General features: G+C 33.4%; 1 protein-coding gene across 1 annotated transcript; it reads left to right on the top strand.

Moving 5' to 3' along the window:
* Positions 1-694: 694 nt before the first annotated feature.
* On the top strand, positions 695-10,441 carry RERGL (RERG like). The gene is made up of 5 exons (XM_036253103.1): positions 695-746; positions 1,820-1,876; positions 5,839-5,912; positions 6,797-6,945; positions 10,159-10,441. The coding sequence occupies exons 1-5, from the start codon at positions 695-697 to the stop codon at positions 10,439-10,441; spliced, it is 615 nt and encodes a 204-aa protein (XP_036108996.1).
* Positions 10,442-26,402: the final 15,961 nt, after the last annotated feature.

Genomic DNA, 26,402 nt, shown 5'->3' with positions numbered 1-26,402 from the left:
TATCTTAAAGATATTTGTTTACTCTGGCTGTTTTGCTCAATGGTTAGAGCATGTACCTGAGGACTGAAGGGTCATAGGTTCGATTCCAAGTCAAGGGCACGTACCTGGGTTGTATGTTTGATTCCTGGCCCTGGTCAGGGTCATGAGGGAGGCAACCAGCTGATGTGTCTCTCTCACATCGATGTTTCTCTCTCTCTCTCCCTTCCTTCCACTCTCTCTAAAACTCAATGAAAAAATATCCTTAGGTGAAGATTAACAACAACAACAATATATTATACACACTCAGATATTAATAGAAAAAGCAAAACTGATTCAATCAAAGTAATTTACAGGAATGTTTACTCATCCTCTAAAGACATTCTTTATGAAGTGCCATCGTTTTCCTAGGTCATGGGAGAAGGTTGATTCCATGTACAAAAAATAGAGGATGGAGAACTAAGCTTTTGTGAAGATTTTAACGATTGGCTTAATAAGTATATGTATCTAAGTAGCAGCTCCAACTTATTTTTAATGGCATATACTCAAAACTACTCTAGAAAAACATTTTTCAAGTTATTATTGGATGCTGGAAATAGGGGGCGGAGTTGGCCTTAAATAAATAAGAGCAGCATTACTGTTTAAAAAAGACATGCTTGGCTCAAGTCAGTATTGGCCCACAAGACAGGGCTGACCAAGAAGGAGCAGAAAAACCAACATGAATGATGTGAAACTTGCTGTCTTGGGTGGCGAAGGAACAGGCAAATCTGGTGAGTAGTGGTATTCCTCTAGCTGGTGTAGAGTGCAAAGGGGGAGGAATATGTTACTATATAACTTGATATAGATATAACTATATAACTGTATATTGTTTTTCATTAGCAGTTTTTATTTTATAAGCAAGTTATGCCATTAACTGTATATTTAAAGAATTTATAGACAGCTTGAGGAAGGTAAATTTTTAAAGTGTTACTTTGTATCTTATCTTACTGATGTTCAAAATTCATAGGATAACAGAAAACCCCTCCATTACTCTCCCACTTGATTCTCGCTGCAACACACCTGTCGTCAGCCCCACCAGTGGACAAACCACGGCCTTGAAATGATTCTTTTGCCCTAAGACTAGGGGTGGAGAGTGATGCATTGAAACCTATGGATTATTTTTTTAAATGGCACATTACAGAGAAAAAAAACCCAGAAAACTTTGGAGAGGCATGGCTTTCCATGCTGGGGAACTAAACATTTGCCCTCACTTGAGAAGGCATCTTTTTGTTTTGTTTTGAATTTGGTCACATTTTGATGGCAATGAAGGTGCCACCAATAAAGCCTTTTAAGCCTGAAGAGTCATTATCAGACAGACCCAGGAGCTGTAATAAGATAAACCAACACTACAGGTCCTTTATCTCCTGTGCTTTGAAGTCCCTATATCCTTAAGCAACTGCAATTACTTGATACTGTCCTTGTCATTGTTAGCATGTATCACCTTGGGACCACATTTAATTTGATAAAGAAAATAAAGAGATGCTAATAGGTATTGCATCTCAGATATAGTGAGAAATCTGTTTTTGTTGCAAAAGATAAGTGCCTAATGTGTTGTGTTCTATAAGGTAATTGCATAATGATCTGAGTGGATAATATTCTAAGATGACTTTCTTTCTAGCTTTCTTACCTTTATAATTGTACAGTGGAAACCTTGCTATTATTTAGACCAGTATTTGGGAAAGCTTTAAGATCTCCCTGATGTTCGGTAATTTTTGAGCTGAAAGATAAAACCTTATGTGCATAACTAAATTATCTGCATCCTAAAACAGAAAAGACCATAAATCCAGCTTTTTTTGTTTTGCAGCCCTAACAGTGAGGTTTCTTACTAAGCGATTCATTGGAGAATATGCTTCTAATTTTGGTAAGTCACTACTTGAGTCTTTTTACACCTTAAAATTTCAGGTCATAATTAAAGCACAGGTAAGATCAGAAAATAATTTTAATAGAATCTTCTACTTTTGCACTTTTAAGCAGATTATTCACAGGTTCTGGTTAAAAATGCCAAAGTAAGTACTTGAACTGAATGTTACTTTATGGTAAAATTCATCCAAATTGATATTAACTGAGATGGATTAGAAAGCCACTTGGTTTCAATCTAAAGTTAGAAAAAATGAGATTTCCCCCCACCCACCCCCTGCCAAATAGTGTAGAGCATGCGGGTATGAATATTTTTGTAAGCTATGAAACATTTTTAAAATTAAATGAGCATCTGTTGAAAGACAAGGGCAAATTAATTATAAAAACACAAGTAACTACAAAATAAAGCTTATTTTTATTGCAAAACTATGTGAAAATAGGACAATTATTTCTTGATTAAAGATCATGTATAATTATCTAGGTTGCTTCTGCAAGTTTCAGAGAAATTCTAAAACAGATGCCAGGGTACAGTGATGTAATTTTATTATTTTGATCAGAATTAACATGACATCTGGGAAATATTGCAGTGGGGAATTAATAAAAATAGGAAACTTGACCAGAGGTTTGAGTATATTTTTGACTCAGCAATTAATCAATATAATTGTACTAATATCTTACTGATTGAAGGTATGGGGAAAAAATTTTTTTTAAAGAATGACAGATTTATAAGGAATGTGAGAACTAGGAGGAAAAGAAAATAATTATGTTCAAAAATACTTATTTAGAGTAAAAGGAAATATGATTGCAAGTGTGTTTTTCCATGAGAAGTAAATATAAAGAAAAATCTTTAGCATTCATTTATGAGATAGCATTATTAGAATATTTTAGAAAATAACTTTATAAAGTATTGCATTGTGTTGTCTATGTGTGTCCACTATAGAGTTTCAGTTCATATGATACCATGAACATTTTAGGACAAGTCCTCAAAACTGATTGTAGAAAGAAGAAATATATAGAAAGAGAAATCAGTTTTATTTCTCAGGTCAGCAATTTCAGTCAAAAAGGTCAGCACAGCACACAAGCTAGCAGTCGGACAAGAGAAAATGTTCCAGAACTACAAAGCCAAACATAAGTAAAACAACACCCCCAAACAGTAGCTGCAACCATGAAAATATACCACCTTAATCTTCTATAGGATATAGTTTATAAACAGATTGTACACATTTCTCTATATATCTCTACTAAGAATATGAGACCTAAAGACATTTTGAGCCCTGGCCAGTTTGGCTCAGCGGTTAGAGCGTCGGTCTGCGGTCCTGAGAGACCTGGGTTCGGTTCCCGCTAAGGGCACGTACATCAGTTGCAGTTTGTCCCAGGCCCTGGTCGGTTGTGCGGGTGGCAGCCACTCGATGTGTTCCTTTCACATCGATGTTTCTCTCTCTCTGTTCCTCTCTCTCCCTTCCACTCTACCTAAACAAAAAATGGAAAAATGTCCTCGGGCGAGGATTAAAAAAAAAAAAAAAAAAAAAAGACATTTTGAAAAAGCAACTGAATGGGCAAATGGGTGATCACTGTATGAGGACAAACTAGCAAAGAAATGATTCCATCTTGTAAATAAAGACCAGAAGGAGAAATAATAAAATTCTAAAAAGATAAGAGTTGGTGCTCCTGATGGCAGTTTGAGTTTTCAGAGTGGATTTTTTAAATGTCTAGAAGAAAATTTGATGGTTCACAGTAATAAGCTTAAATGAAGTGCAGAAGGCATTTTCTGAAAACATACTTTAAGGTTTAGTATGACTACAACAAGTTTAATTAAATGTAACTTAAAGGATTGTAAAGCTTTTCCCTAACTCCCTGAAGTTGGCTCCCAAATTTCTGCTCCATCTTCCTACTATAAGTTACAGAGTGTTTGCCAGAATAGGTCAGAATTTTGTGTCAGTATGTCATTTTGGAGAGAAGTGGGTCTTTTATTAAAACATTGGAGAAATAGTTATAGAAATAAAATCTTCCATTTATTCAACGAATATGTACTGCACACATGCCATACCCCAGCCATCTTAGAGGTAGAGAAGTTACAGCAGTAACTTCAACAACGAAAATGAAACAAATATCCAAACCCTCATAAGGTTCACATTCTGGAGGGAAGGGTTAGTCCATTAAAAAACATTAAATATAAACTATGTCATATGATGATAAATGCTATGAAGAAAAAGAAAGTATGAGAGAGTGGACCAAATATGGTATGTGGTCATTTATAACAGGGCGATCACATTATACCTAACTGAAGAGACATTTGAAAAAAAGACATCAAGGTGGTGAAAACTGAGCCATGAAGGATTACATCCCAGATAGAAGAAACAATTATCAATGTTCTGAGGAAGGAATTATTCTGGAAAATGTGAGGAATAGTATTTAGGATGGAGTAGCTAAAGTGGAGAGAATTTGAGAGGCATAGCTAGAGCGGTCTATTGAGGTCAGAGAAGTAATAGGAGATAAGACAATGAGGTATATCCCCAGGCATTTTAGAGACTGCTTTCTCCAAGTGAGATGAGGAGCAATTGGAGCGATTAGACCAGACAAGTGACATTATCTGGCTACAAGGTTCACTTTTGCTCCTGTGTTGAGAACAGACTAGACACGGGAAAGGAGTAAGGGGAACGATGAAGCAGAGGGGTAAGTTAGAAGGTTTAGTAATAGTGGAGGGAAACAATAACGATGGCCTGGGCCAGTGTGTTAGCAACGGTGGTGATGAAAGGCAGACAAATTCAAAATATACTTTGAAGATAGAGTAATAAGTAATTTTTAATAAAATAAATATAGTATGTAAGAGAAAGAATCAAGAATGACATTAATATTCTTAACCTGAGAAAGTAGAGTTGTAGACATGTCATTTAATGAAATGGAAAGTTATAGAAGATCCAGTATTAGCAGGGAGATGTCCATTGTATATCTAAGTGAAGACGTCCAATTGTAGTAGTTGTGTCTGGAGTTCAGAAAAGAGGTCTGGGCTATAGATATAAATTGTATTAATCAGCAATAATTGTTACATAAAGATTCTGACTGGATGAGATTAGCGAGGGAAGAGTATTAAAAAAAAGAGGAGATCCATGAAGTGGATCCATGTTTGGAGTGTGGAAAAGTGTGTGATAGAACAAATATAAAAGATGAATAAGGAGCAATAAGGAATAAAGAAAAACAAAAGAACGTGCTGCCTTGAAAGACGTGTTAGAGAAACCTTTTAAGAAGGCAGAAGTGATTAACTACATTAATGCTACTGATAAAAGCAAGTAAGATCAAGGCATAGAACTGACCATTGGGTCTAAAGCCACGATCTTGATAAGAACAGTTTGAGTTAAGTAATTGGAGTGAAAGCCTGACTGGAATAATTTGAAGATCATGGGAGGAGAGAGATTAGAATACAGGAAATATAGATGCTTACCAAAAGGCCAGCAGAGCAATAGGGCAATGGCTGAAAGAGATGGTGGGATCCAGAGGATTGTCAAGTTAGGAGAAACGCAGCCGTTAGTAATGATGCAGAAGAGGACGAATTATGGTGCATGAAGGCTGCAGAATTGGTGAGGTCATGTCTTTCACTAGGTCAGAGGAAATGCTAACTAGTTTATAGTGAATGGATTGGCTTTAGATAAAAACACAGAAAATTCATCTATAGTAGTAAGCTGGAAGATAAATATAGCAGCACAAACATATGTAGCTAAATAGATGTGGTTAATTTCACTTGTGAGAAACATATTTGAGCATATGCAAGAAGTACGTCGGGTTTTTTGTTGTTGTTATTGTTTTTTTTTTGTTTGTTTGTTTTTTTACCACTAGCAATAAATAAAGTCCACTGTAAAACTCCACTAAACTGTGACTGCTTGAATTTGCAAAACTGTGATCCATTTTTATTTTATTTTATTTTATTCTGGAGCATTTTCATACTGACAATGAACATATGCATATTTTCAGAATCCATCTATAATAAGCATTTGTGTTTGGAAGGAAAGCAACTGAATCTAGAAATATATGACCCTTGTTCTCAAGTAAGTAAAACAAAATGCCCTTTTATTTTTTCAATCATGATTTGAAGAAGATTGGATAGCGGTCAGTGTAAAGTTGCCAGTCCTAAAACTAAATTTTCTTCTTAATTTTAATTATTACTATTTTAAGAGGTTATTTTTAGTGCTACAAACTTCATTATCTAGTTTCTCTGTAAAGAATGACAAAGACTATCTTATTAAAAATATCTTTAAAATAGAAATATTAGGCTGAATTTATATGTCTATCAGGTCTCAATGTAGTTAGAAGTTAATCATTTAATGGTTTATCATTCAACTTATATTTTCACTGTTTCCTAACCACTGTCAATAGAGCATAAGAGATTTTTAGTACAAACCTCCCTGTTCAAATACAAAAAAGTGAACATAAGATTATATAAATAACAGCTGTTCAAAATTTCAAAGCTAATCCATGGGACAGGTTCTTTTAGGTATGGAAAATATACCTTAAATCTTTTTAGCTAAACCCTATCATTTTTTTTTTAAATCTATTTAAATCTAACACCCAAAATCAATAGATAGTCTATTTACTAATATGAATAAAAAATACTATCTCTTTTCAAACAAACATGTGGCTACTAATTCTAAAGAATTATAGCTTATCAATTTTTCATAAAAGTGGAAATATTTTCTTAAAGTTGTAAAAAGAGATAGATACAACTTTAATAGTTCATCTTTATATCTTAAAATTTTACTCACTTTTAATTAAAGAGAGTGATGAAGAAACAAGGAAAGTACATTTTAGAAAATACCAGTATTTGGCTTATTGAATTATCTTCTATGTGAAGTGCATCTTTATTAATTAATTTTAAAGTGTATAAAACAAGTGTCAGATTCCACCACTTTCAATGTGCTTGGTTTGTTTTCAGCCACAGAAAGCAAAATGTTCCCTCACAAGTGAACTGCGGTGGGCAGATGGGTTTGTTATTGTGTATGACATCAGTGACAGGTCTTCGTTTGCTTTTGCAAAAGCACTGATCTACAGAATTCGGGAGCCACAAACCAGTCATTGTAAAAGGTAAGATGTTTTTCACTCTTCTCTCCTTTCTTTTTAGTAAATCATCATATAGCTGTAAGCATCATTAGGAAGAGTTTAATACAGCCTTCCAATTACGAAATTTAACAGCCCTGAACAATTCACCTTCCATTCCACAGGAGTTATACATGTAGTAAAAGGAATAAGATGAGAATACTTTATACCCTGGCTGACATAAACAGTTACTTGCCCCAAGTACATGGCTATTGTACAAGACAGCTTCTATTGTTAACATGACACTCACTTGCAAAATCATGGTCCTATGAACACGTGATAGTTCGCTTTCCAACCTTTTCTTTTCACTCCCACAAAAATGTTAAGGAGACTAAATAAATCTAGATTTATTACATTTGTCATCCAATTTCTAGTCATTTAGTTGTTCAATCTATCAAAACAAAATAGACAGTGTAATCAAACTGATAAAAATTCTAAGTATGAGAATACATGTTTCTCCATTTCACCTCCTAAAATGCATAGCTGATCTACAGGGCCCCATTGTTAATTGTCTTGACACAAGTAACTATAAAGAAAGACATAACTGGCCCTGGTCGGTTTGGCTCAGCGGTTAGAGCTTCGGCCTGCGGTCCGGAGAGACCCGGGTTTGGTTCCCGCTAAGGGCATGTACCTCGGTTGCAGTTTGTCCCCAGCCCTGGTTGGTTGTGCCAGTGGCGGCCACTCAATGTGTCCCTTTCACATCGATGTTTCTCTCTCTCTCTCTCTCTGTTCCTCCCTTTCCCTCCCACTCTACCTGAACAAAAAATGGAAAAATGTCCTCGGGTGAGGATAAAAAAAAAAAAAAGAAAAAAAAAGAAAGACATAACTGTGCCTTAAACCATTCTCACATTAGTAGATATAAGTTTAAACATATAAATATTCCATTTTTATTTTGTTATTTTAAAGTCTTTTTCATTTAAAATATTTATATTTGCTCCAAAGGCTGATGGAAGGGATTTTGTGTACTCTTAATCAAATGTGCCCTTAGTCTAAAATAACATTCTAAACTGAGAAGCAAAAACACAATATTATCACTAAAAAATGGTATAGGGCCTTTTTATATCTATTTTAAATGCCCACTATCAAGAAACCATCAGATAATAATTGATAAAGGCTATTTCCCTGGAGTCAGTTGACCTAAGTTCTTGCTTATATCTGATTTACCTTAGGTAAAGCCTTTAATCTCTAAGACCTCATTTTTCTGATTATAAAATTGATGGAAGCATGGTAGGAGAAAAGGATGTGATTTTACTAAGGTATCTCACAATTCTGATTTCCTATATAATTATTTGTGTGTGTGTATGTATGAGGTTTTTTCCTTTTTTACTTTCTTGTTTCAAGTATTAAATGCCTTATAGTTAAGCACCACAACTGAGGCAAGGGGCAGTGATAGTATTCCTTGATATTCCTCCAAATCAAATGAATCACTCAAGAATTTATATATATATCTCTTTTTAACATTTCCAGGCAATCTTCTTCCTTTTTTTTTTTTTTTAATTAGTTTTTTTTCCTGTATTGATTTTAAAGAGAAAGGAAGGGGGAAGGAGAAAGAGATAGAAACATCGATGAGAAAGAACATTGATTGACTGTCTCCTGCATGCCCCACACTGGAGATTTGGACCAAAACCTGGGAATCGAACCGGCAACCTCTCGGTGCATGGGTTGGTACTCAACCACTGAGCCACACCAACCGGGCTCCAGGCAATCTTCTTAATGACCTGACTAAACCAGTTTTAGAGTATTTTCAGTTCTCAATCTGTATAGACTAGAAAGCAACATAGGGCATTGTTTTATTAAAATTACATTCGTTATTTGTGACCCACCTTCAAAATATTTTACCATTCCTCATTACTTCTTCTTTTTTTTTTTTTTTGGCACGTGCTTCTAGCGGGAAAGGAACCCGGGATTCTCTAGTCCTCAGGCCAACATTCCAACCGCTAAGCCAAACTGACCAGGCCCTCATTAATTCTGTACAATAATTTTTTGCATTATATAGAAAAATACCATTTATTTATTTATTTATTTATTTATTTATTTATTTATTTATTTGCCTCACCCAAAGACATTTTTGCATTTATCTTCAGATAGAGCAGGAGGGAGAGAGGGAGGAAGAGAGAGAGAAATCGATGTGAGAGAAACACATCAATCCATCACCACCCACACAACCCAAACTGGGGCCGGGGACAAACTGCAATTGAGGTACATGCCCTTAGTGGGAAACCAAACCCGGGACTCTCTGGTCCACGGGCCGATGCTCTAACTGCTGAGCCAAACCAGCCAGGGCTATGTAGGAAAATACCTTATTAATACCCTTAGAAGTTCAACACATACAGTGGTTTTTCCCCCCTCATGGCTCATACTGTCATGTGAATGAAATCAACTTTTGGTGGAATCTGAGGACACTATTTCTTTAGATAGAGTTGATGACTGCATTTATTCAGTTCTTTCCTACAGAAGATATCTTGGCAGAGTTTCATACCGCTTATGGACTAGTAATCTTACTATAGTCTTTAAACAAATCTCTGTTTTAGGAATGTTTTGTTGTAACTAATGAGAATACATTGATAATTTCCAAAGACATTAGCTTAACAATGAACCATATTTCTTATACAGAAAAATTGTACAAGACCAGGAGATTGTGAAATTTTCTCTCTAATATGTGATAATGGCTATTAACAAAGAATAAACAGCAATGAGTATTGAATAATATGATATCTTATTATATATCTAAATTGTCCAGTTACAGTAACTATTTAGTAAAGAGATAGTCCTTCTCTTTCAATTGATAAGAAAATGAAAACAATATTTAGTAAGTACTGTGCTAGATATTTTTATATACATCATTTCATTTAATCTCTATGAGAATTCTGTGTGACCATGACTATTTTACCATTTTTTTACATATGAGGAAAATTAAAATTGGAAAAGTAACAATTATGCCTCACTAGTAAACAAAGCCATAATTTAAGAATAGGTTGTATCACTTCAATCCTGTACTTTAACAGCCTTGTTGTTCTGTGTCATTTACTACATTCTCTCTAAAATAATTGTTGTGCACAAATGGGGATACGTGCCACACACACACACACACATTTTTTTTTCCTGTTTTGGTCCATAATTCTTTTTGTCATAAACCTACTTAATAATAATGAAAATATGGTTAAAACAGTCTTGCCAAAGACTTGTGTATCTGTATTTCAGAGCTGTGGAATCGGCAGTGCTCTTGGTTGGTAACAAGCAAGATCTCTGTCATGTGCGAGAGGTTGGCTGGAAAGAAGGGCACAAACTGGCATTGGATAACCGGTGCCAGTTCTGTGAACTGTCGGCCGCAGAGCAGTCTCTGGAGGTAGAGATGATGTTTATCAGAATTATCAAGGACATCCTGACAAACTTCAAACTCAAAGAGAAGAGAAGACACAGTGGATCTAGATCAATGGCCAAACTGATCAATAATGTATTTGGAAAGAGAAGGAAATCTGTTTAGTAGACATGTGATACTGGGGGATTTATTAGATCAGAGTTTCAAACATTCACATGATAATTGAATTTAACCTTTGTCTGCAATTTAAAAAATTCTTTTAGAGATATAAAATGATTAAACATGAACCACAGCTGTGTTTTCCAATATACAGTTTGCCTTTTTGGTTGTTTGTATCTTGTACACCCTGTTTCACACTTAATCTTTTCTTTATTACACAAAACAGCCCTCAGTATAACCTACTGGTATATTACTATACAGTTTGCCTTGCAAAAAAACAAAATAAAACATTGCTAATGTAATTTCATTAAACTACTATTCTACAAGCCTGTTTATTTTTATTTTATATATTTCTTTAGAATAAAATGTATAGTTATATTCATATATTTCATAGTTTATAGGGCTTAATTTACATACTTGTGAAACTTCATGATCTATGCAATATAAATGCATAAATTTAATTATTAAAATGTCTTCATAATAATATATTGAGTTACTTGATAATACACAAATTTTACTTATAATTTAGGCTTTAAGAAGTTAAATTCCTTGCCCATGAGTACATAGTTTATAGTGATCTGATGTTGAAAATCTCTGCTTTTCTTTGTATGCTATGCTAACAAGGGCAATTATAACAGAGAACTTAATTTATACAGTTAAGATTCTTTTGGGATCAAACGATTAGTCTTTTACAGTTCATTTAGAAACCCTACATCACAGGGAAAGAAAATAGTAAGAACTTGTTGGTAAATATATAACCTTGAAGGCCTCCTTGCCCTGAAAAAAATATTGCATTAGATGCACACATTTTGAGCCTTCTCAGATTATTTTGAATTTCCTTCAGAAGTCAACCAACCACCTCCTGGACTTTATTACCATTGCTACTGCTTTTGCTAAGCTTTCCACCTGCTACATTTCAAGTTGTGGTCCTAAGCCTAACTGTAACCAAATCACTGAAAATTAAGGTTAGGTTTCGGGGAAGTTAAACTAGGAGTACAATCAATGCTACCACATACTTGGTTACTATATAACAGCAGTAACCTGGGGAGCAGGAGGGGAAATCTTGAGTAGAGAGCGGTAGACAAGAATGGGAGAGGGGTGACACAGAATATTAGGCTGGGTAGGAAATATTTCATTGACATGGTGTCACTCACCATGAGTCATGATTTAAGCTTCCAGGAGTAGCATCTAGAGCTCATTTCTGCAGCTTTGATATTCATTAGACGTTTAACCTTGATGATATACTGGAGTAAAAGCAGTGGAATCAAAGAAGTTTGTGTGGTGCTGTACAAAACCATTCAGAATGTTCATTAAGCTAGGGCAGTTAGAATTGATATGGTAGATTGGACCTAAGAGCCCACCATCTGACTGTGTTCTCTGGGACAATTCGGGGGGGAACCTCCCAAGGCAATGAGGAATGCATTGGTGGGGACACAGACTCTGAGAATTTTAACAGTGACGTGCTCAGAGACTGTGCTCTCTAGGTCAGAGCTGACAGTAGGGAGGCTGCCACAGAACTATGCTCTTAAGTATTAAGGCCAGTGATAGACTCCAGAAACAGCAGAATCTGATGCTGGAATTTAACTTATTGCCTGTTAGCTACCCACTGTCATGCCCAGGGTAAAGCTCCATTTCTGATACTGATTGGAAACTTAGAAGAGACATGCTCAATCAGCTGTATTGAGGCAAATTCCATACTGTGGTCTCATGCATTGCTTTCATCCCCATCACCAAGGTGGCTGTTGTCATGGGTCCATTACATAAGCAAAAAGGTAGTAAAGGAGAGAGACGAGTTATCTGCAAGGTAGGGCCTCCTGTCCATCTTGTTGTGAAGTGACTACTCATTGGTGGATGCTCTCTGGGGAGCATGAACATAATACACAAAGATCTATATATTTTATGCTCTCTCTGAGAGATTTATTCACATGCTTTTTCTCCAGTTATACTTATAGCTATTCTTCTCGTCCTTCCTTTTCATTGCACAAAACAGCACTCAGATACCCTTGACCAACTGGCAAAATCACGATCTTTACCTAGAAATCTGTACCAAGTGACACCTTTCCTACCATATGAGACAGACAACAAATTGTACTTCTTGAAGCTCTGACAAATGGGATAATTTCCTTTCACTGATGAACTTCATGGTTACCTTCATGTAGGATGCAATGAGGCATAGCTCTCTTTTGGCACTAATACATCAAGCTTAAGTGAGGAAAGTTTCTTATTAACTAGGGATGTTCAGATTAAAATTGCTATGTGAATGAGAAATAAACTTCTATTGTATAAATAAATTCAGTGATATACATTTTTTGGTTGACTGGAGGAATTTTATTAATATTTTACAATGTTGACTATGTGTGTACATACATATATACATGTATATCAGTTTAAGCCCTATACTTGACATTTTATTTTGTTTTATTTTTATTAGTCTCCTGGATAATCTTAGTTTTAGAGATTTGGTCTTCATTTTTTAAAAATTATTTTCCCAGTTAAAAAAATTTGGGGGGAAGATATTGCATTAAAACAAAATATTTATCCATATTATATGTAAGAACTCTACTATCAATATGGTATGAGAATCCTTTCATAGCTTAGCTGTGCATATATGTATCTGTGTTGAGTCAGAGTTCAAAAGTTTTTCTGTTAAAGTTACTACTTATATTTATATATATTTTAATTTTTTATTATACCTTGATTTTTGAAAATAGGCTTGTATTGATTTTTTAGAGAGAGAGGAAGGGAGCAAGAGATAGAAACATTGATGAGAGAGAAATATTGATCAGCTTCCTCCTGCATATCCCCCACTGGGGATTGAACCCACAACCTGGGCATGTGCCCTGACCAGGAATTGAATCGGGACCTGTCAGTCCATGGAATGACCTCAGTCCACTGAGCTACACTGGCTGGGCTACGCCTTGATTTTTTGCTTATCGTATTATAAGGAGTCTATAGACATACTATTAAGAGCAAGTGCTCTCACCAAAATAAGAGAGATAACTGTGTGAGGTGATGGATATGTTAATTTACTTGATTGTGGTAATCATATATCAAACACTATGTTGTACACTTTAAATATATTATAGTTTTACTTGTCAATTGTACTTTATTACATTTGGAAATCATATTGTTTTACAGTAATAATAGAATTTATATTTTAAAAAGTAGTTTCTGTGAGGCAACTTTAGAAATGAACTGTTGATTTTTTAGAGTAAAATTTAAAAGTAGTTGGATAATTTTTCCTTTTATGATGTGACAATTTCAAAACACATTCATACATTTTTTGGACACTTCTCCCATCAAAGGATGACTCTAGTTCTCCTCCCTTGCTTATGGATCATCCTTATTGAATCTCTTTTAACAAATTGAATGAGATGGAAATAATGGGTAGAACTTATGAGACTCAGTTGGTAAAGAAGCTAGATTCCAATGCATTCCTCCCTGGGATTCTGCTTTGGGAGCCATGGGTCAACATATATGAATCTTGCTTTCTTTTTTTTTTTATCCTCACCCGAAGATATTTTTCCATTTTTTGTACAGATAGAGTGGGAGGGAGAGAGAGTGAGAAACATCGACGTGAAGGGACACATCGAGTGGCTGCCACCCGCACGACCAACCAGGGCTGGGGACAAACTGCAACCGAAGTACGTGCCCTTAGTGGGAATCGAACCCGGGTCTCTCCGGACCGCAGGCCGACACTCTAACCGCTGAGCCAAACTGGCCAGGGCGAATCTTGCTTTCTTGAAGGCACTAGACTGGAGTGCTACCACAAGGGGTTAGTTATCACATGACCACCGAATACATCATCAAATATTCAGGTGACTCCAGTCTCTAACCTTGGACTACCCCAGCAGATGCCAGACGGAGCAGGGATGAAGGATCCCCACACAACTTTGTCCCATGTGCAGATTTGTGAGTGTAATAAATATTATTGTTGTTTAGGGGTTGTTAAATCATTATGCTTTGGGGTCATTTCATGGCAACTAGAACAGATAATTCATTAAAACTTTCAGTAACTCAGCCTATATAAATGCTTGGTTTTCTTACTGAACAAAAACAGGGTAAAAAGAATTCTTCTGAACAGATTGAAAATTGTCTACAACATGAAGCTGTCCCAATATCAGTTTTCTTGTAAATACAATTCAGATGTAAAACAATTTGCAAACCTAAAAATAATAAATTGCAGTTCCCGAAGTGAGAAAAAGCACATGCACTTACAGAGAAACAAATACATCAACACTAGGCCATAGGATGTTGCAGGTTGAGGATAGCAAGTGTGTCTATAAATCTGAGAGATAGTTAAGTTGTATCACTAGGCTGGGAATTGCCTGTGCTGCTTCTAGTGAAAAAGATGCTGTCATTCACTTTGGATGAGCTTCAATGAGATAACACATTATGAGGGCAACAGCAGAGGAAGGGAATGCCAAAGAGGAGGGGCCTTTGAAATGGTTTTGATTTAATACAAGGCATGCACTATTAATAAAGAGGTTGAATGATACCTGTATGTTTTATAGGTTTATAAATTGGCTGTAGTAAAATATTTTACATCTTAGATCACTAGGTATTGTTTCAGCTTATTATGGGAGATATCTATCTAGAGTTGACTGAATTGTATTAATCTGAACCTAGTTTAATGATGCCTTAACATTTTTATGGGGGAATTTAATGTTTGCAATATCCATGTTCCTTATTTGAAAGCGTGACTTATAGGTTTCTCATCTTCCTTAAATTATGAAATCCTTCAGCTAATAAAGGAAAATGATTATAGTTTGCAAAAAAGGCAAAGTCATTTAACAATCCATATAACTGTCTATTGTAGGACTTTGCATAATAATTGTAATTTAGCTATTAGGGATTCTAAAGGCAGTTATCAGTCATACTCTACAATTCCAGGGGAATCAAGCAAAGCCCAAATTATTTAAAGTATTTTAAATTCCCAAAGGAAAAACAGATATGCTATAAATTGAAAATATACTCTACAGTGACAACATATTATTTTCAAAGCAAAAAAGAAGTTCATCATAATTTTCAAATGTATAAACCACCAAACAGACTATTTTTCTTTCCTTTGGATAGAGATATACTTTATTTATAATAATAAAAATATAAGGTCTTTTAAGACTTTTTTTAGCAGACTATGAAGTATCGGTTGCAATGTAGGATTTGAAGATTTTAGTAATCCTGGAACAATTAAGGCATAAGGAGTTAAGAAAAAAAAAAGAAAATTGAAGAAGAATAAGAGATGGAATTACTTGCCATTATATGAAAGTATGCCTATGAGTTATCTCTGTAATTTTTAGATTATTTTAAAGGTCTAAAGATGAATATTTAACAGCTAGACAAGGAAACATTTAAAAACACAGACATATTTTCAAGATGTAAAGTTATTTTCCTAGTAATAAATTATTTAAGTTTAAAAAATTGGGAGTATTTCTACATACAAACATATCTGGGGTTTAAAATTTTGGGGTTGAGCTGCAGGTAGAATGTTTAATTTATTCAAACAACAATAAATAACCCATTGGTTATTTTATCAGAGGAGTTTCATCTTAAAGCAAAAGAACTCAGTGATTATTCATATTACTTACTACAACAAAAGAGATTTTGAGCAAAATTTGTCCAAAACTAGTTTGAACATTCTAAATTACTATTTTAATAATATATTTTTGAGCCTAATATATATGTGTTTGTAGACTAAGACTAACACACGTGTGTTTCTGTATGTGTGTGTGTGTGTGTATGTGTATCTATATATCTATATATCTATATATAGGTAGATATATATAGATATATATATAGTTATATGTATCTCACTAATAACATATCTATTAAAGAACTTTAATATTGAACACATATTGGCATATTTTCTTAAATCATGAGAGTTGAGACATGAATAGTTCCAAGGACCGAATCTGCCATTTTACACTTTTCTATTAAAATTCTATTTTCAATTTGAATAATAACAGTTCATAATAGCACTGAAACTTCAGATAACAGAAGTCATGTAACAGAAATTGAACGTTTATAACTGAATTGACACTTGAAATGATAGATAAAATCATACCTTATGTTCGTGCTGTGTTCTGACTGAAAACGCATAGTTTGCCAGGTGACAGGTAGCTACAATATACAGAGTGGGGCGAAATTAGGTTTACAGTTGTGAGTTCATGAACCAGAGTTTATTCTTGTGTTATTATCTATTAATTGTTATATTTTTTCATACAAACAACTGTAAATTTGCTTTGTCTCACCCTGTAGTACCTTTTCCTTAAGTCCTGGATTGCACAAACACTTCACACAACCAGAATACTGGCCACCACCCTCCTCTCTATGAGAAGGATTTTCTGAAATAGCCACAGCCCTTATCTCCTGTCACTCAGGACTCACTATTAACATCATTTATCTTTCTTTAAACGCTCACAGCTGGAGAAGGAAGAGAAGTGGTACTGACAAACTGTTTCTTAGCCTGCCTAGTACTCATGGGTCAAGGCACACACAGATGAAGTGGGCGTTTAGTTGTTGAAATGTTGGGGCAGGGCCCCAAAGAAGTGTGGTTTAAAATTAAGCATGTGTAGCATTTGCTAAAAAAATGTAACAACCAAAACAAAACAATTTGTTTTGTGTTATTCATTTCATTTAATGTATTTTCTTCCCTGTAATGAGAGGATGGCAAATTTGGGAACCACCTCTTGCCACAATGAAGCAAAAATGAAATCAATTCCAATTATGCATAGGAATTATGTTGAGATGGACACAATAGCTAGATTTCTACCCTGAAGTCTGAGAGAGCTACACTATCTCCTTTCAAAATAATGACTAAGAGGGTGATGATCATAAGGATAAATAGTTGCACCTGTGTTGGCAACACTGGCTCATACAATATCTTACCTCTTGTAGGGATTGAGAACAATCAAACTAAACAAAGAGATAATATGCACCCCCCCCACATATGCATTAATAATAATGGATTTTAAAAATACTGTATTCCTCAAAACAAGGACATAGTGATATTAATCTGAAATCGGAAGATATATGTCTAAAATATTTTTTAAAATGAAAGATAAAATAGAAAATCTAGAATAGACTTTTAAAATATGCATATAAGGCAATGAAGAGTTGCACTGGCATTACAGGTATGAATTAAATAACATTGTAAAGCAAGAGAAGATTTTTAACAACACAAAAGACAAAGAAATGAATGTATTTTTAAAAGTATAGCATAACATAAACATAATAAATATAAAAATTAGAATCTAACCTAAAATAACAATGATCCATATTCCTGGAATATAACCTCAGAATTCCAGAGTAGAAGCAATCGTTCCTATCCTGGTTGTGAGGGATATAGAACTCTGTACCTCAAATATTATTTGGTGTTTCAGGAAAAAGAATAAACAAAACGTATTCTGGTCTTCCAGAAAAAAATAGCAGGTAAAAATCAATGGAAAAAATTCAGCATATCTTCAATTTCTTTGTGACTATATGATAAGTTGGTTAAGAAAAGTCTAAAGAGTTCTGAGGGAAATGTTTGCAAAACTCTAGTTATAAAGATAGATAAATATGGTTGAAATAAGAAGACAAGATATATTTAGATATGCAAGTGCTCTCAAAATACACTCAATTAGTGTTACTAAAAGATTATCAATGTTTCAATCCCAATAAGCAGAGAATGATCAAAATCAAGAATTTAGGAATTAGAAGGCTATAATAAGAAAAGAATGTGGCAAATCTAGTTATATAAATAGAATAATATATGTGATATTATTTACCACCGGTGACCCTAAACTCACTTCTAGAAATCTAGACTTCAGCTTCTCAAGAAAATGTGCTATTTCAAGTAGATTTTGTTATGGCAGAGAAAAATTTAAACAATGTTATTGTCTCACAATATAGTTGATGTAATTATGGTATGTGGACTATATTATCACTTATTGAGTATATGTTAGGTATGTAGCACAGTGCTAGATGGTTTCAATATATTTTATATAAATATATAGAAGTGCTCTGCAAAGAAAATGTTATCTCATTTTACATAGCTTAGCTAGTTATATCATTTGCACACCTCAACATAAATAAAAAGAGTAATCAAAGTCAAAGGCCTGTCATTCACTAGTAAACGTAGCCGGCTCTGAAGTGCTCTTTCCACCACATCATATTTCTTCAACACTCAAAATGTACACACATTTAAATATACCAAAAAATATACACACATTTAAAATTATTCCTACAGATGCCTATGTTTTGATAATGTATATAAAAGTAAGGCACATAAGTATGGGTAAATATGACTTCAATTGTGTACAAATGTGTCTAGAAAAATGATTTCAAAATAATATGCCAAAGGATTATTAGCCCTTGGATGATTTTTCTCTGTGTGCTTTTCAAGTGTTTTTAAATGAACATTAATTACTTTTTAAATCAAAGAACAATTATAGATTGTTTCATATTTACAAATATTGAAAGACTTTATTGGGTTTACTTGCATAGTCAAAAATTTGTAAGAAATTATAAAAATGTCTGCAGCAAAGCTTACTTTTATTAATAAGATCTTATAGATCTTTAGTTTTAAATCTAAATCAAATTCTAAATCTTTTTAATCACACTTATTAATTATTGATTTAAAAGATAATTTTCTTTCACCAGTTTCCAAAAAGATCATGGATTATATTTATAATTCATGAAAAAAGAATGCATACTTTTGATTAATGTGATTTACATACAATAAAATGCACATATTTTGTGTGCACAGTTCACTGAATTTTAACAAATGTATTCACCTGTGTAACTGCTGTCAAATCATGATGTATAACATTTCCATCATCCTGGACACCTCCCTGGTACCTCTTTCTCAGCAATCTGGAGACCAGCTTGCCATTTTTTCATAAGCATAAATGTAACTTTATAAACAATAGAAAGAACATGCAATTGCTATAAACAATAGAAAGAACATGTAATATTTATGTAATAAGTACACCCATATTACATTTCTTCAAACTCTAAGAAAGGAGATTCTTTGCAATCCTTGTTCACAAAAATCTCCCCAAGGCCTTACCACAGAGTCTGGTACATAGTTGAAGCCCATACATACTTATTGAATAAAATATTTGGATACATGTTATATAGCAGACACTGTGCTATTATTTTTTGAAAATATTTTTATTATAATGTTCTTTTATCATAGAAATAGATGCTATTAATAGTGGAAAGCATTTTAAAATAATACAAAAATATAAAGAACAAAAACGCTGATAGTGCTTTCATTCCATTCTCAAAAAAATCACTCCTGAAGTATTCAGTATTCCTAGTTTGGTGTGTTTCTTTCCTTCTTATCATTGCTCTTACAAACAGAATTCATATAATTTTAACAAACAAATACAGCAATCAATGTTTATCAATAATCTATTATGGGCTAGGCTTTGGACTAAGTTTTGAGGATGGAGCAGCAAACAAATTATATAAAACTCCGTACCTTCATAAAACTTGTATTTCAGTGGGAAGAGACAATGCTAAACAAAATATGTTAATTTTACAGGATTTTAGATAATGACGAGTGCATAAGGACTACCCACAATTGGGACACTTGAAGGTTTCTGTCCTGTGTGTTTCCTGTTGTGCGCTTGTATACAATATTTGTTGAGAAACTTTTTGGAAGAAAAAAGCTGAGTGTCTCCTTTCACCTGCTGTTTCTAAAGTGCCCTGAAATCAAAATAATGAATATGTCCAAGTGGCATATTTTGGGGTGATATATTCTGCTTTCCTTCTAAGGGATATAGATATCTGCAGGATTGTAGCAGTTAGGTGCATATTTTTGTGGTCCACAGTGGGGTGGGGGATCGCACCTGGAAAGTGTTTCAATCTTAGTGAAAAATCCTCTTCCTATGTAAGAACTGACCCAGCAGTCAGGATAGGACAGCAGTCAGGAGGGAAATCGTGGTATAATGTGTGGTATAGAATGTGTGGCCTCAGCAGCTGTAGAAAATATAAAGAAATTCAGAGTGTACAGGGCACTTAGAATTACAAAGGAAATGTGTCTACTATACTACTTCTAGCCCAGAACTTTGTATGCCAACTCCTAATTCTTTACCCCATTTTGGGATAAATGATGTGTGTGCATGCATCTGGAATGATTAGAAGAGATTGAGTGAATGCATGTTGCACAGGCAGGGAACAATCTGACTCACAGATGGATGAGAACCCAACCTGGAAGTGTGTACCCCTCTGTATGTGTCTGGACATTTTAGTCCATTTATTTTATTACTATTTTTTATTTTTGTCTTAAGCATATTAAAATTGCATGTGTTTTCATTTCTAAACATCTAATATAAAAGCCATTAGCTTACATTGTTTCTTTAAATTACAATTGTAAAAGCATTTCTTATTATATTACATTTTGGTGATATTTTGTTACTTGTACTATGGGAAGTTAATAGGCCTCATGAACTGTATCTAGAATACAAGTTGTACCGGTAGCATATTCCAACCTCTAAATGCCTTTCATGTCAGCATGAGAGATACCATCAGGCATTTGAAAGCTCCGGCCTATTTATAAAGATACCATCAAAACCTGCCTGCTGTAGCTGACTTAGGAATCAATTATCTGAACTACACCAAGTGATGTATCTATTCTGAATTTTAGAGTCATATATTTGAAGCTAAACTACAAACAGATAAACTGTTCAACAGCCTATCATGATTCTTATCTTTACGTTTATATCTGTCAAATGTGGGGAGGAAAAAAAGCAACATCTTACTGATTTTACTGGGAAGAATTTTAAAAAATAAATCACACCTACAAATTCTCTCTTTCTCTTTTGGTAACACACACACACACTTGCACATCTGGCTGTCAAATTACTTATGAACTGAGGGAAAATGAACACAGATGAAAAAGTAAAATTTAAATAAGACTCAGAGCATGCAAGGATTCCTCTTATTTTAAAAGGGGGGAAGTATCAATAAGTGATAATTCTCTTAAATTTCATATCTTAAACAGCTGCGTATTTAAGTGAACAGAAATGTGATTGTTATAAAAGTTACAAAGCCATGGGACTTGGAAACCATCATGTTTTATCCCAGATGTTGTTGAAAATCAGCCAAACATGAGAGAGATGTATGTCCTTTTGTTTTGTTTTGTTTTGTTTTGCGTTTAGGTGATACTTCACGAGGTAAATTTTATTTCAGCATCTACTCTTCACTTGTAAATATGAATTATCTCAGTTTTATTGCTCTGCCTGGCAGTGTTCAGATTGCAAGGTAGTTTTTTTCATGTTAACCAAACTCATGAGCAACAGATACACTAGAATGACAACCCATTAATATAGAATGAAACAGGTAGTAACTTTTAATTACTCAATTAATTACCTTAATAGGAAAATCTGTATAAGAGATCAAATTAAAATCAAGAGTTTGTTTTTCTGAATAAAATTAAAATAAGAGAAACTCAGCATCTTTGAAAAAGTGACCTCTAGGTGAGTAAAAAAATAAGAGGCAATTAAGCATTACATTAGAAGAATGTTACAGTTACATTGTGAGATATTTTGAGACTTGAAATATATTTACATGGTAACTTCCCATGCTTCTATAAATACAGTGTCAGGTGATCTATCTCTTTACCAAATTCACTCAGTTATTCAAGAAGGTATAGTCCATGTTGAAAATCCTCCAAAACAGCATTAAAAATGCAAAGAAAAGAATGGAGCATTTTAATATTAAACACTGTGCTACAAATTAGGCATTTCCTACCACAGGGCTAGGTTACTAGGGGCAACTTAAAATTTCTGTATCTACTTTATGAAAAGTATTAATCTCTACTTGAATAATTCTGAAGTTCATCCCCTTAAATAAATGTTTTGTTTTGTTTCAGTACTTCCCATGCTCTTAAACTATGCATGGTAATATTTTCTACTATTACAGACTTCACAATATTATTATGGACAAAAATACATCATATATTTTTTATATAAATATTTATAAAAATATTTATATGCTTATATCCGCAATAGGCATAAAACAGCATGTTGAAGTAGAAATATTTTATGTGTTAAGAGCCAGTTATAAAATAGGCCAAGTGCTATGTAGGAAGGAAGGAACCACTAATACTACAGCAAATGAGAAAAGCAAAAGAAGCCTTTTCAGCGAGAGTATGCTGGAAGTGTGGAAAACTAGGAAGTTGAGTGGAGTCATCGAGGACTGAGATTACTCTTCTAGTGAAAGACATGATTGATCCTTAGACAATTGTCTCCATGAATTTTAAGAAAAGTATACTGACAAGCTCATATTAGGTTACCAAACTGAAATAAGGCTTCACCCACAATTTGAAATCACATTGATAAAAATGCCACTCTCTGAAATAAATGTTCACAAAAATAAATAACAATATATTAGATTAGTCATCTGTAGAAACCTTCCCAAAGATATATACTTAAGAAATAATTTCTGAACAGCTAATGATATGAGGGCTGCTCATCTTTATCACAATACCTTATTGTAAATTTTCATTACAAATAAAGAATATTGGAAACAAAAGATGATTTTTTTTTCTGAAATGAGCATTCAAATCCATTTGGAAGTTTTATCCTTATATGGAGTATGAATTTGGATGCAGAAGACAAATAGAAAAGCTGGACTAGAAGACCCTCGAATTGATTTTTTCTACCTCTGTGTACTTGCTGTGAGGACTGGAATCTTGACCAAAATCATGGGCTTCATGAAATAAATATGCTCATGCATTGGAAGTTACCATGTAATATGCTTCAATGATCAAAAATCTCACAATGTAATTGTATCATATCCACCCAATTTAAAACTTATTATATTCTAAGAAATATTAAAAAATATAATAAAAGACACTATAGTAGGTCTGTTTTTGCACAGGAGCTAATCAGAAAGTACTTTTTTCACACATCATATGTATTAAAAACAAAATATAAAAGTCTAGAGCTGCAAAAGAAATACAGTTTAAGATGAATAGGAATATAAAAAAATTAAATATCTAATTTGTGCTATAAAATAAATTAAATTAGTGAACTTTTAGAGCATATTTCTTTTACTTTGAGATGATAAATATATGTCTTCAATACTTAAAGTTGTCATCATGCTTTATACCGAGTGTGGGCATAAGCATATAAAGATTTAAATAAAATATTTATATGGAAAATCAATTTTTGATACATGCACAAATCAAGAAAAAATAAACAGCAGTAACTCAATTTAATGAGTTGAGGACAAACAGAAGGAAATACCAATAAGCAATCAATAGACAAAAAAACTATTCAAGTTCCTAGTTATCAAAGAAGGTAAAATAAAAATATATAAAAGATTTACTTTAGCCTATCATACTGGCAAATTTTTAGTGCCCAAACCAGTAGGGTGAGGTTGACATTTCTTGTACCCTGGTGGTAAATACACATTCATTCAACTTTACAGGAAATCAATTTGTCAATAGGCATCAAAAAACTGTGTACAAAAAAAAAAAAATCTGGTTTTCTCTATGTCCATGGCACTATATGAAATCAGTATGTTCTATAAAAAATTAAAAACAAATGGAAAACAAAGTAACATTTAATATTAACATTGTACTATTTATTTATTTTTGACACATTGTTTTTATTACTAAATTTAGAGAGGGATGCAACAAGAAAATATACATGAGCTCCTTTTTTGACACATTTGGTCAGTTCCATGAAAGTTATACATATTATAATTTCCTATAAAGTTTCAAATTTATAGTAGTCAAAACTATATTGAAATACAAGTTAATTTTAATTTCTATAAGGTTTTAAAAATATTTTTAAACTTTTTATTTACATTTTTATGTGAAAAGGAGAAATAAACTCTGATTTTCTTGTACCATATATAGTTCTACCCCACTCAATTACAAAAAGTAAATGTCTGCAAATAAAATGTTTCTGTCGCTGAAATGACAAGTTTTTGAGTAGATATGTACGTCAGACCATGAAGAAAGTGTTTTCTTTTTTTCTTTCTGTTTCATAAGGCCTGTTGTGTTTCTTGACCACTGTTATCACAGTGAGGATCACACTCACTTAGGTGCCTGGGCCAAACGGACTTCGGTGAGAGCTTTTACTCCCCCTAGTGTACTCTTTTATTATATCATTGCCTTTAAGAATTGACTGTACAACTTGGAACTTTTAAATTTCTAATGAAGTTGGAGGGAAAGGTAAAAATAACACATAGGAAAATTATACCTATTTAATATTACTCCTTCAAGATACATAGAGACAGACACACTACTCAATATTGTGAAATAACATTTGTATCTTTTGCTATCAAGTACTTGGTATTTAATAATTTATTTTCCAGATTGTTTTCTTTTAATAATATTTATTTAAGGTTTTAAACTACCTATATAATTAATACATATATTTCTGATTCTATAGATGTTTGAATTTAGCATGGATATTATTTATTTTAGTTTTATAAATTTTTTAAAATTCCACAAAGTAAAATTATATTTTATATGATTTTAACTTTCAGTGTGCCAATATTTTTCCACATAAGCATTTTAAATTTTGTCATTTTATTTTATAGGTGTAATGTTTATTGAATCAATGTTATATAGTTTTACATTTATGATTTTTCAATTTTGTTATAATAAATAATGCCATTACGTGTGTTATTATACATATTTTTTCATAGAATTATTATATAAGTTAAAATTCTAGAATACAAAAAATTTCAAATAATATGCATTGTTTTAAAACTTTTATAACTGCTGCCAAATTACTTTCTAGGAAAATCTTCCAATTTATACCTCTCCAGCACCCTAGGAGAATACATGTGCTTAACCATTGCTTCTTTGGTCTTTCAGCATCTTCTGCCTTTAGTCTCCAGGGGGTTTTTCTTACTGTAAAGAGCATTTTCCATATTTGAGAATATTTCAATCTGCTATGGAAGAAAGAAAAGCAAATGGGAGAACTCGTTGGTTAAGAGGTAAGGTAGAAAACTACACCGCATGTTAGAAAGATAAAGCTGATCATATATGCGTGAATATAGAAACAGATGGAAAAATACCTACCTAATATTCACAAAGCACTAAATATACACAAGACAGTCAATATTCTTAAAATCTTAATTCAGACAACATTCACTAACTACCATCTTGGCCCCAAGAGTCCTCTGCCAAAGAAACACTCACACCTCAGTTTTGTCCTGGTGTCCCTAGAATCAGAGGTCAAGCTGATGTAATAGAGTGGACATATGAACATTGCAAACTCCATGAACCAGGTACTGTGTTTTCTGTTGAATTATATCCTGCCTGAACTTCTGCTAACTCACCCATCTCTTTCACGTTCTCTGTGCTGTGTACTTCGAATGGACTCAAGTCATTCAATGTGTTCTGTGAGCCTTTCTGTTCCCTGATCTCTGGGATATCTTGTCTGCTGGCATACTTGGAGGCTATCTTTGTGTGAAGATACTTTCCAACATGACTCTTTCTTCTGCAGTTATACATTTGAAAGCTTCGTGATACATTTTAAGAACTTTCAGGTTCTTCGTGTGAAGAATTTTAATAACACACAGTGTTGGTCAGAGGCCATAAAAATGGGAATAAATGTACTAAAGGATGTTTAAATTTGCACAAATACTCTTTCATTCAGCAATTCAACTTTAGTAGTTATTCTGCATAAATTTATAAATGTTCACAAAGAGACAAACCTTTTTAAACAATATAAATGTCCATTAAGAGATCAAAGAATAAGCCTCTGAGATCTCAAAAACATCTGGAATTTAAAATAGAAGATACAAAAATATGCATAGCACGCTTAAATAAAAAAAAGATTCAGCTTTGTTCAACATACACTTTCCATAAAATCTTATATGTTTGTGTATTTGTGATTGTATGTGTTGTTTCCTGAAAATTTTTTGGAAGAACACACAAGAAAGCTCATAGTATTACCTATGGCAATGACATAGAAATCTGTTGTGGGAATAAAGATCAGTAGTTCACTTT

Source organism: Molossus molossus, unplaced genomic scaffold (genome assembly GCF_014108415.1).
Source record: "Molossus molossus isolate mMolMol1 unplaced genomic scaffold, mMolMol1.p scaffold_m16_p_10, whole genome shotgun sequence".
NCBI classification, from domain to species: domain Eukaryota; kingdom Metazoa; phylum Chordata; class Mammalia; order Chiroptera; family Molossidae; genus Molossus; species Molossus molossus.
Note: the sequence above shows the minus strand (reverse complement) of the source record. Positions and strands in the feature narration are given on the sequence as shown.